General features: G+C 41.5%; 1 protein-coding gene across 25 annotated transcripts in view; it reads right to left on the bottom strand.

The window, feature by feature from the left end:
* dlg2 (discs, large homolog 2 (Drosophila)) overlaps positions 1–8588 on the bottom strand; it is a 193289-nt gene extending 184701 nt beyond the window's left edge. For 14 of the 25 annotated variants that reach the window (XM_076750293.1, XM_076750301.1, XM_076750297.1 and 11 more), the window contains exons 1-2: positions 7137–8546; positions 6418–6549 (exon numbers count right to left, since the gene is read on the bottom strand). In XM_076750293.1, the coding sequence (XP_076606408.1) occupies positions 6418–6549; positions 7137–7155 (151 nt within the window). In that variant the 5' untranslated portion in view covers positions 7156–8546. Of the gene's footprint in view, positions 1–6417; positions 6550–7136 lie in introns of all 25 variants that reach the window. The other 11 variants (XM_076750278.1, XM_076750281.1, XM_076750284.1 and 8 more) reach the window with 2 other exon arrangements.
* Positions 8589–12180: the final 3592 nt, after the last annotated feature.

The following is a 12180-nucleotide window of genomic DNA, read 5'->3' as shown; positions in this document are numbered from 1 at the left end:
CTTGAACATGGATGCCCGCCATTGTACTTGCACTTGCACATGAAATCCTGAACATCACCATTATCTTGAAGTGGAAGTGGTATTGGTAGCAGCATCTCCCTGACGTCCTCAATAACAGGATGGTCATCATCTGAAATGAGGAATAATGAATATCAGACTTCTCTAAGAAAAAGCTTAACTTCTACAACTTAAACAAAATTTACAATACTAGGTAGGCTATTCAATCACAGTACAGGTATTTCACCACTGCCATGTGCCTATGACTGTAATAGGTGTATTAATACAGTAATTACTGTCTGTTACCACTAATAACCATCACAAAGAAATAATGGTATATGTTATCTGACAAGGTGGTGCAATCCTGTCTAGTCTGCCTAAAGAAGAAAAGAAAAAACACCTCAGGCAGACATAAATTATATCAACATGCGAGTGGACACTAAACAACACCAGTTGGACCTGTCTCCATCATGGTTGTCAATGCTGAAGTATAACTTACAACATATTTAACATTTGTAGTAGTTCTCTTAAATTCACCTGAATGATTCACTTGTATCTAGCTGTTAGTAGGCATGAGCGTGAAACCTAATGCAGCCTTTAACCTGACATCATCTACTGAGGAAAAGCAGACGTATCTGACTGACTTCAACTAAAGTCTCATTCCTATAGCTAGTAATGTTTATAGTGCTATTGTGCTAAAGTAGTGCTTAAGTTAAACTGACAAAATATGTCACAGAATGACACAAAACTCAACCACAAGAAGGCTTTGCAGTACAGCCTTGATTTTTCACAATGCAGACTAGGTTCAGATTTTGCCAGGCTAACAACTAAGGGGAAAACACGTAACACTAGCTTAGGATCTGAAAAAATAGCTTACCTTCATCATCCTCGTGCACATCTTCGGTAGTGCTAAATTCATCATCATCATCTTCACCAAATTCATCTTCTCTGGATGTGAAATAATCCATGATGACATCGTTCAAGGCAGTGGCATCTTCAGGATTGAGCAGGTTGATCTTCACCAACTCATTTAACTGACCAGCAACCTCAAACTCTCTCCATCTCTGAAGCTTCGACATCTCTCTCTCTCCCTCTCTGACTGATGTGTCAAAAATTATTTTGATGCATAGCTCACATAAGACTGGCGCGAAAATGTGCATTAATATGACTTCGTCGTCATGTTATGCGGTTTACTATGATAGATAAACCATCTTTGTAGGCTATGTAGACTAACAAGTTCGGGGCGGATTTCATGCGCTGTTCCTTTTCCATTCGTAGGAGATAACAAAAGCGTGCCCAATTTAAATAACGTTTTCAACATATTAAACAAGCAAAATATAATGAGATATTTTTAGGAATGATAGACAAGATGTTGTAAAATAATAATTTAATGAAAACCCAATTTCACCAAAATTTTGACTTGCGACCTATTTTCACGTTTTCCTGGAAAAGTGCCAGCGTGACAACCAACGGGTGTTCCCAGATTGCATCACATTTAGGTATTTCAGACTTTTTAGGTGTCAGAGTGATGACAACCAAAGATCAAGTTCAATCCAGCAATCACTTATTTTTAGAGTGAAGTTTATCTTTGGAGTACTACTGTCAACATAAAGTAACATTAAAATGTGGTTCTTGTTTTCATTGCCACTGCAGATAACAGATACTGTAGACATTGATCTTAAGACCGAAGGTTTGGCAACGTCTTAATTTAATGATATGGATTGAACTGACTCTTTACAAAGAGACAGAGAAGATAAGGGTGAGCGTGAGCTGAGAGAGGGGTGGGCATATGTACATACACAGAGAGACAGAGGTTCTTCACCTTATTTGAAAAGTCTGTGATGTAATTAATTGTAAACAGGGTTAATCTGTGAAGTGTTTGAACTAACGCTGACAACTACAATTTAACCTGTGACTCACATAAGGCTCTCTCTCCTCTCCTCCTGTGGTGTCTGCAGCATTCTGTGTGCTGCTGAAGCCATCTTGAAATATATTTTTTATATGTAATATGCAATGTGCGCATTTGTTTATGTAGTTGTTTGTTTGTTTAGCACATTAATGGACATGTACAGCTCATGTTAATCGTTACTGTTGTATTTCAGTGATAAAATTCAGTCTAGAAATGGGTTGAGGGTCATCAAGATTAATCTGAGCAAGTTTCAACACTCGTGCAACTGTTGGCATTTGAGTGTGAGCTCATAGGCGCTGTGACAAAAATGACTTTTTTTACACGTTAAACATGAAACACACTGATGAGAAACTTCTCAAGGCGAGTGAGCTCGTCTCTTCATGTCACTCGATACACTGCAGACACACAACAGCTGGCAGAGAGAGGAGGTCACATCATACAGGGAAATATGGGCTGTTTCCCAGTGAATGAATGTTAATGTACTTATAAACAGGAAGCTAAAAAAGGCATGGAGAACGCTGAATTTTTGACTTTCACCAGGAGTCATTAACAACCCAACAAGCACATCATGTTGAGCAAAGAGTTTGACAAAGATTCACTGTACACCCTCAGAAACTGAGCACACTTTGCTGATAATTAGCCTGATCAGCCACTGTCATTAGCAGATACAAACTCACATTATTAGACTGTAAACCAATAACTAACCACAGTCAATGAATGTCTGACTACCTTATCAAACACAAGATAACAGGCATCATATGGTGACAGTCTTCTTGTCTATTCAGCATCAATATAATCCTTAAAGATAAACTATTTCTGTACAAACGTTACAGATTGTGGATTTTGTCTCCTCATATCTCTACCAGCCTCTGTTGGTTAACGCACAAAGCATCAGGGGACATTGAGTTCACTGCATCCTCTCGGATTTCAACGCAGGACACACACCGATCAACATCAGCGTGAACTGAATGTTACTGAATGTAAGTCAGACCTCAAAGCAACTTCTAAACTCCACGTGTACTAACACTTCAGCAGCTTGTGCGTATCACATGATGTCAACTGTTAGCAGGTCAGCTGTTAGTGTTTACAGAGTGGGAGAAATGTTGTGCTGCTGTTGATGTGCAGCATGATGGGAAATGTGAGTTTGCTTATTTTCCTCACACGTCACAAATAGTTTTAACTTTTTTTAAGGGCTAAAAGGCCACTTCAGGTGCTAATGTTAATGCTAATGCTAATACTGCCAGCCCTCTGTTTAGTACATTCATTTAAAGGAGGTGAGTGAGCCCAAGCAAAGCCTTGTACAACAACAACAACAACAAAAAAAAAAAAGCAATTTCAATTTTGTGAGTGAAAACATCCTGACAGCCTTAACTGTCACAAATGACCCATTTCCATACATTTTTCAAAATTAAATGAAGTTATAAAACAACTTTTTTACATAACTTTTAAATGTTAATGTTGAGTCTAGGGTGACCCCAATATACTTGAACAAACTGACAACGTAAAGCTCCTCCCCTCTCTGGAACACATGACATGTCACCTCTGACATGTCTGCAAACATTTTTACACGCTGTTTTTTGTGGTATTCAATAACAGACATGATTTAGTAAGCAAGTCCTCAATAGAGCTGTCAACAAATATTCAAAATATTTCACCAATTGTAAAAAATCTGTGAAAAAAAAAGCTGTGCTACCGTGGCAGCTGTTCCTGCATGGACCTGGACTGCTACATGAAATGACGGACCAGAGTTAGATGTGAAAATATTCTAGTTCCACACACTGTTTAACTCGCTGTTTCTCTGTCCACCCTCTCTCTGGCTCCTCTCCAAATTCAGTCGATTAAGAGTTAATTTAACCAAACCAGTTGGTGGTGATTGTAGGAACAATGGAAAGATCAACCAAGAAGAGTTTTATTTTGTTTCTATCACATGTGAATGAAGAAATGGAGTCTGGTGACTTTGACGAGGTCGATACAGTGGCTGTCTGCTGTTCAACAAAAAGGGTTGAATTCTTTAACATAAAGAATCAAAGGACTTCTTTAAGACTGGAAAGACAGAACCAAGACAGTAAGCGTTTGACTTTGTCTCAGAAGACGCACCTTGCTGCTTCTGTGGAATGGGGTGAACAGAACCCAAAGTGCATGGGACGCAGAGGGGTGTCGCCTTTGTTGAGCTGTCAGTGGAGAGGGAGACGTTCACACCAACACATTCAAGCTGAGCTTCTCTTGGCCGTTCAATCTGGTTGCATTTTGAAGTGACATACAACAAACAACGACGCCATGGCCAGGCCAATGGCATCATCACTGCAGGGAACGAGCCATGGCACAGCAGGCAGACGCCTTGGGAACGCAAATGCGGAGGAAAACAGCTGGATTGATCTGCCAGCTATTAATAAGGGTTGCACACTGAGCGCCACAGGTCTTAATGATTCATGTCTACAAAGACATTTTACGTCACCAGAAGTAAATTACAGCAAACTGAACAAATCCCAGACTAGAGTTGGGTGGAAGCTTGTCTTCATGCGTCTTTGGAGGCACCTTTGGCGTGTCCATTGTTTAGCACATTGGAGAACAAAAGGTGTTGGGATTGAGGCTGGCTCAATATTTTCTTTTGGAAAGCAATATCGTACTGGAATCAAAAATAGTGCGAGGACATACTGTATTCTAATCCACTTTAGACAGCTTTAGTGAAACACACACAGCACATACCAGGCTGTGTGTGTGCGCAGTAGGGCTGTCAAAACTGGACTGGATGAATTGTACATCATTTCAACATAAAAGACCGACTTAGCTACACATTAGAAAATAAACAAATTAAACTAAATAAAACCATGTCCTCTAACATGCTGTTGAATTTTGGCCTTGTCTCAGTTTGACGTACATTTCTATTCTCAGTCAATGACAGTCAGACTTTGTGTCTAGGTCCACATGTCCTGGAAGACGTCAACGTCCCACACAAACAGGAGGAATTATGGTCATTTATTATCTGTTTATGGACCCTATGTTCCCATGTTTTTGTGTCCAAACCTTTGCAGATGATACAGAATGCGGCAGCTCGTCTGGTCTGTGTGTCACTCCGCTGTTCATATCCCTCCACTGGCTCCCAGTTGCTGCCCGCATCAAGTAGAAGTCCTCAATGCTTGCATATAAAATTGCCACCAAAACCGCCCGGACCTACCTGAACTCCCTCATTCAGGTTTATGCTCCCTAACGCTCCCTACGCTCTGCCCAGGAACGGCGCCTGGTGTCGCCAACTCAAAAAGGCCCTAAGTCTCTAGCTAGACTCTTTTTTTTTCTGTGGTTCCCTGGTGGTGGAACAAGTTACCAAACTCCATTCATTCTGCAGAGTCCCTCTCGATCCTTAGAAAAAGACTAAAGACCAAGGTCTTTACTGAACACCTTGTTCTTTAATTTAAAAAAAAAAAAAAAAAACTGTCGACTCTATGCACTTTTTGCACTATTTCGTAGCAGTGTCTCCTAACACCTACGTCCAGTTGCACCAGAAAGTTGCGTTAGGGCACTTATTCTTGCTCTCTCCTGTCTAGAACCTTGCTTGTGTTGTATGACAAAGCATCTGCCAAATGACAAATTGTAATTGTAATTGTCCAAGTCACTAATGATGACAACAATTTTTGAAGTTCGAGAGCGGAGTCGCCACGAGACAGACTGCAATGTAATCCAACAAAGTTCGTCCACTAAAATTGTTTGTTTTTGGCAGTGACAGGCCCAGAGTGCTAATAATGAGTAAATATCAAGTGTCTGACAACATTATGGAAAGGATCTCAAGGAGACGCCAGACTCCATTCACAGAAACAGTCATAAAACTCACTTCATTCAAGCAACAAACAAAATAAAAATCACCAAAACCTTCTTGCTTCATGTTTCCACTGTTTGAACAATCATCAGCAGATCTTGGATTGGTTGAAATTAACTCTTAATTCATAGAATAAGGAGAGGAGCAAGAGAGAGGGCAGACATCAGAGAGGCAGTGTGGAAACAGCGTGTGGAGATGGAATATTATCACACGTAACTGAAGAATTACTTTCACTGGACATTATGACCAGAGAGGTTTAAGTATGTTGGACTTCAACAGATTTCCCCAGTAAAGAACCAAACAGTGGTTACTGCACAGCAGAAGCTGTGTGACTCCTGCCCGTCTTCACTGCAGCCTTCACGGCGGTGCTGCTATTTCTTTCTGCAATCGAATATTCATTTTCCAAATGGAACGTACAGATTTTTTACAACTCCAGGATAAATCTGAATCTGGAATATTCACCGACAGCCACAGACGTGCAGAGCAGCGGCCATCTTGCCCCTCACAGGAATCAGTTTGCTATTTGTTCTACTGCAAAATGTTCTGTAAACACTGTTAGTGGTCATCAGACAGAGCCAGGCACGCAGCTACGTTTAACTTTAGTACTTGAAATGTTTTAGTTTCTTCAAAAACCACGACAGTGAGAACTCAACAGAAAATCGGGGTTGCTTGATGGATTGGCTGTGCTGCACTGACTTACCGAGAAGAGCTTCAAACAGGTTGCTTTGGAAAATCCCCATGACTCTCTGAATGGCAGTTTTGAGCTGCTGCTCCTCTGGCCTCCTCAGTTTAGTGCAGTATTCCTCCAACAGCCCCAAGGCTCGAGCTGTGTCTGCAGAGGTGGGGCAGATAACACAGGCTTTGGTGTTTCCTTGGTGCGTCCTCCTCAGATAATAACACACTGATTCATCATCAAACATGAGACTGACAGTGTTTGAAATGACGTGACCATACTGTGTACGACGACACACTTAGGCCACTACAAATACATCAGCCTGAAACCTTTCACACCATGCTGCAAAAACAGCAGCCCCTGCATGTCTATGACAAGGATGATATGCAATATATGGCCAAAAGTATGTGGACACATGAACATATTTCAAAACCAGCCTCCACTCTCCTCCTTTCAGTCTTTCTGCCAGATTTTGGACCTGGACGCAGAGATATGACCAGCAGAGCATTAGTGAGGTTCAGCATTGACACAGGATGATAACGCCTGGCTCGCAATCTGTGTTCTAGTTCATCCCAAAGGCGCTGATGGGGTTGAGGTCAGGGCTCTGTGCAGGCCACTGAGTGCGGACTTACCATAAACTGTCATCTAATGCAATGTTGGTAAATTGTCTGCACTCATATCGTTCACGTTTGATATTTTGGGGGTCTGATGGAGCCAAAAACTCATCCACACATGCAAAAACTCACCTTTTTTTCTGATAGGCATGGCTGACTCTGTAAACTTGACTCTCGCTAAGGCTTCCAGTGCAGTCTTCAGTGCATGGTCAAAAAGCTCCTTCTCAGAGGGGTGACACGAAACAGCAGAGACCTGAAACCAGTGGCTCTCAAAGTGAAGTCCAGGGACCGGCAGGAGGTTTCCAGGAGGCCCCTCAGGAGGTATGAAGCGGGTCAGCGCCCAGCAAAAAGGAGAAAAGAGTTTTCCACTGACCAGATGTCAGCAGTTAAATGATGTGATCACAGGTGTCCGTGTCCAAGAGGACGGTGCCAACAGTAATCCACAAGGAACTCAGATTAGGTCCCCTGGAGCACTGCCTCAACAGCTATCTGCTGTGTTTGGACAGGAATTCAAGGGTCCTTGATGTGAGACCGCCCGGCGACCCCTGCTTTTAATACAGTCTGCAGGTGAGGTTGTGTCTCGCTGGTCTGGGTCCTCTTCAAAAACACATGATTTAGCTGAAGAGCTGGCAGAACACAGATGTGTCCTGTCATGACTGATCAATGCTGGTCCAGACAGCCTGTCAGACAACACACAGCTGCAGGGACAGGTGGACAGGAAGCGTGGAGGCAGAGACAGGTGGACAGGAAGCTGTGAAGTCCTCAGTCAGATGAAGAGTGAAGAAAAGCTGCTCTGGTGTCCCATGATGATGAAGATGAGGAGGAGCTGCAGGTCTGAGGGCTGGTCCGGGTTAACATGCTCTGCTGCGTCCACAGCCCGGGACGTGTCACAGTCCTGGGTTCGTCTTCTGCCTGGACAGCTCGTCCACATCACTCATGGTACCTGACAGTCCACACCTGAAGTTTCTTCCACCTTCCTTCAAGCCAAGGCGCGAGGCACAGGGTGCAGCCCCCCCTTCAAAGACGCCAAATTAATGTCCACTTGAAAAAGAAATGTCCGCGTTTTCTTGTCTCCAGGATTTAGGAAATGCCAGCTAACACGTACCAGTCACTTCAGAGTTTATGTCTGGAGGTTCTGACTTATGGAGGGACGTGTGTGTACTCCCCATGAGGCGAGTAACGACGATTCATTCAATTAAAACACATCGACATGAAACTACCGCGGCTGTTACCGTCGCCTCTCCGGCTAAATGCAAACATGTGTGTTGTACATTAGTTAGCATTCATGCTACATCACCAGCCAGCGGCGATGCCAAACGAAACGCTGCTTCCCCAGTGCGACGCCTGGCTGTAGGAAAATACCTGCCTGCCAACTGTGAGAGAAACCGCATGGCTATCAAATGACTCCATTTACTTTCATTTTCCGTCAAATCATGACTGTGCATTTCTCCCGCTGACGAGCAGCACTGTCCTCGAGCTGCCACATCTCTTCATTCTTAAACCAGGTAGTGAACAGCAGCGTTAGCCAAGCGAACTGACAGCATCACCAACAGTTTTAAGTGCCAGTCACAAGCTAGCCACAATGACAAATAGAACTTCCGCTCACAGCTTTCAAAATAATACATTCTTATAGCGTTGAAACATACTGTGGTCCTAGCAAAACGAGTATTATTTCTTTTTTCAAATCTGTTTTTTGATGTATATTGTAATATGCAATGAAGAGACAAAGCATGGTAATTGATGGAATTTCCAGTCAATGCAACAGTGAGATTTTATAACATGTAAAACTCACACCCACAACCTATCGTGGTATGGTCAGTTTGTCTCAGTTTTCCTGCTGTTCGATGTTTAGTTCGTCGGTTAATCTAGTTTATGGCAGTCTGTCTTTGTGAATGCTGCTCTATGTGTCTGCACATGTGTTTTGTTTTGTTTTGTTTTTAATTTCTTATTATTCATTGTGACAATTTCCCCCTTCTTTGTGTCTCTTCATTTATTTCTCTATTATATTATGTACTTCAGGGGGGCTCTATTCAACCAGACTGACATTGATGAATGTTGGGTCCTCTCAACACAAAAACTAGAAAGAAAAGAAAAATAACAATATAATAATTTACTCACAGTGGACTGGCTCCCTCCCAGAAGGTCTCAGAGCAGCCAAATCTCAGAAGCTGGGAGTGACCTGCAGTGAACCACCTCCCCCCTAATGGTCTGGGGGTGGCCCAAAGCAATTACACCCATAAAAGAAAGATAAGATAGCTTCTTCTTCCAGGCTGCACAGAACCCCTGGACACAAGTCGCCATTATCATTATAGGCATTATTTTATTATATACATGCAGTATATGCACATACGTATGTGCACATGTATTTTCTTTTTCACCTCTTTTTCTTCTTTTTATGGATCTATTTAATCTGTATTAATGTATGTATACAAAAGTATTTGTATTATTTATTTGCTTATGTATTTATGGATCTCTCCTCCTCCTGCTCGCACACACCTGCACGTTCCTCTGGTCACAGTTAAGCATGTACTGCATGAACACACAACACACTTTCATACATGCACACAAACGCATACAATCCTCCCACACTTCCACAGAATTATGAAACAGTGCACAACAGGGAAAAGGAGATGAATAATGACCTCACTGACTTTCCATTTAGGGAATGGGAATGTGCATCATCCACCAACAGTCACCTGTACACCATCACCACCCATCTAGCTGGGCAGTCTCAGCCCATTCACTTCAATTTCAACATGGACAGTTAATGGTATTGAGGCTATAACAGGAAATCACATGAACAACAATCAAACAAACAAACAAATAAAAAATTAGATCATGCTGATGCGCTGTGAGTGCAGGCCTTAAGGACAGACAGAGTAAATGTATGAGTGCAGCTTTAACATTTCTCTCTGTGACATAAACAGACATGTAGATAGAACTAGACAGTTTTCTAGTTATGGAGGCCATGCCATGTTATGTGTTACATGGTAAGAGGCTACAGGATCTGAATTGTAATGTCATCTACAAGGGTAAGAGTGCCATCCACTGGCTGTTCACTGGAGGTGTGAAAAAGAACTGCTTGAACCAACACAACACATACTATGTGCAGAATAAGGCTCAAAAAAACAAGTGTTGGAGCATACAGTCAGTCACAAAGGTGGACTGATGTTTCATTTCACAAAATATTGGTCAATTTTAGCATTCAGTTAACATAACATGAGCTAACCTTAAACCTACATTAACTAATTTTATTTCAGATATATCGCTTCCTTGCCTCTGCTGAAAACCTCTCTTTGTATGGGCATTTGTCTTTCACACATACGTTTCTTAAGATAAACAACTGACAGATGACCTTTGAGAGAAACCACAGCCAGGACGCTATTCTTCAAAAAGGGCAGCGCTGCCCCAGAATGCTCTGCAATTGCCATTCCCTGTTGTACGGCTTTTGAAATATGGTACCATATTGTTAAAACAATATTGTTATTATCTATTATATTATTTATTTCCTTCTAGAGCACGACTAGCTCTGCTTTCTGAGTCACTCATTTTTAACACATTGAATTATTAAAACCAATAAGAAAAAGTCATACTGTGGCACATGTGCATTATGATTGGAACGGTGTTTCAGTGTTCCAGATCAATAACTTCCACTTCAGTATTTGTGGGGTGGAGGCAAACTCAAACAGTACTCATCAGTTTAGCTCTCACAGCTTTATTAGCTCTCAGGAAATCCAGAGTCACATGTTTTACCTCCAACTGAAAGCCTGAGAGCCAGAGATTGATTTTAATGTAAGACAACCTACTGATGTAACAATTTCATGCCATCAGAAATGTGAGGTAAGACGCTGACGGCTTTACTATTCCTTTCATTCACTGATACTTGTACCTCAGGACTGCAGGACATACATGACACACATTTGGCTTATCTAAACACCCCAGTAGCCCACATAAATTGTGATATTTTCCTGAAGTTACTAACTCCATACATTTATTTTGAAGGTAAACGTACATTACTTCCGGGACAAATGCCGTGAGCTTGACGTGGCTGTTTAACTTACCTTAGCAACGCAAGAGGCTGGTCGCTGGTTAGCTGGTTCCTGTCTCAATTGACAGAACGCAACAACCAATCGTATATTGGGATTTGTTGTCGCATCAGGCCGTATCAACCAATGAGAAAGCTTTAAACCTGTGAGAAGGTGAGAGTTGAAATATTGCTGCATTAAATGTACTGCAGAAAATCTGAAAATTCTAGTTTATTCTGACTTTCATAACTGGGCATTGAAATACAATTATTATTAATATAATTATTATTATTTAGACAAGTTTTTTTTTTTTTTTTTCTCAACCCTGTGCATTTGTAACTGGTTGTAAATGGCATATTTTTCATTCATTTTTCATATATGTTTGCAATCTATCAATAATTTTGGGGGAGTTTTTCTGAACTGAGAGTCCTGGGACAGAGGGTGTTGTATCTGCACAGACTGTGAAGGTCCCTCGAGGCAGACTTGTTGTTTGTGATACTGGGCTCTGTGATTAAAATTGACTTGGTAATGAGTTGCAGTGGAGCTTGTGAATATTGCTTTCAGAGTTGCTGTCATTTGTGGCCCAACAGCAGACTCTGGTGGTCAATAAAGATAACAAAACGTGTTATATCGCGTAACTGCTGCTGGAGAAGACTGTAACTTGAAAAGAGCAACTATGACATCGCCTACATCAATACTGTTAAGAATGAATAATAAAAACAAACATGTGACATAGAGCCAGCCGTGGGTTCTGCATTCATGGAGCGTCCTTCACAGTACATCCATGTCTCTCCAGATTCAATTAATATATGTAGAGAAGACTTTGAAGGGGTTTAACAGAAGATATGAAGTGTATTTTTTGCTGAAATGGAAGATCTCACTATATTGACTGTATGACTGAATAATTCCAATGAGAAACATGCTGTCTTCACTTAAGAGTCCAGAGGACTGATAGAGAGCTTCATCACATGGTGCAATGACAATCACCTGAAGTTCAATATCTAGCTGAAAAACACAAGGCTGAATGTAGTGGAAAACTATGAGAAATCTGCTTATTCATTGATCCTTCTGAGGTGAATTTTTCTGATGATGATGATGATACCATCTGCTCCAAGAAACCTCAAATGAAACCATTATATCAACACCAAATC

This window comes from Chaetodon auriga, chromosome 15 (assembly GCF_051107435.1).
Source record: "Chaetodon auriga isolate fChaAug3 chromosome 15, fChaAug3.hap1, whole genome shotgun sequence".
NCBI classification, from domain to species: domain Eukaryota; kingdom Metazoa; phylum Chordata; class Actinopteri; order Chaetodontiformes; family Chaetodontidae; genus Chaetodon; species Chaetodon auriga.
The sequence above is the reverse complement of the archived record's forward strand: the minus strand, read 5'-3'. Positions and strand labels throughout refer to the sequence as shown.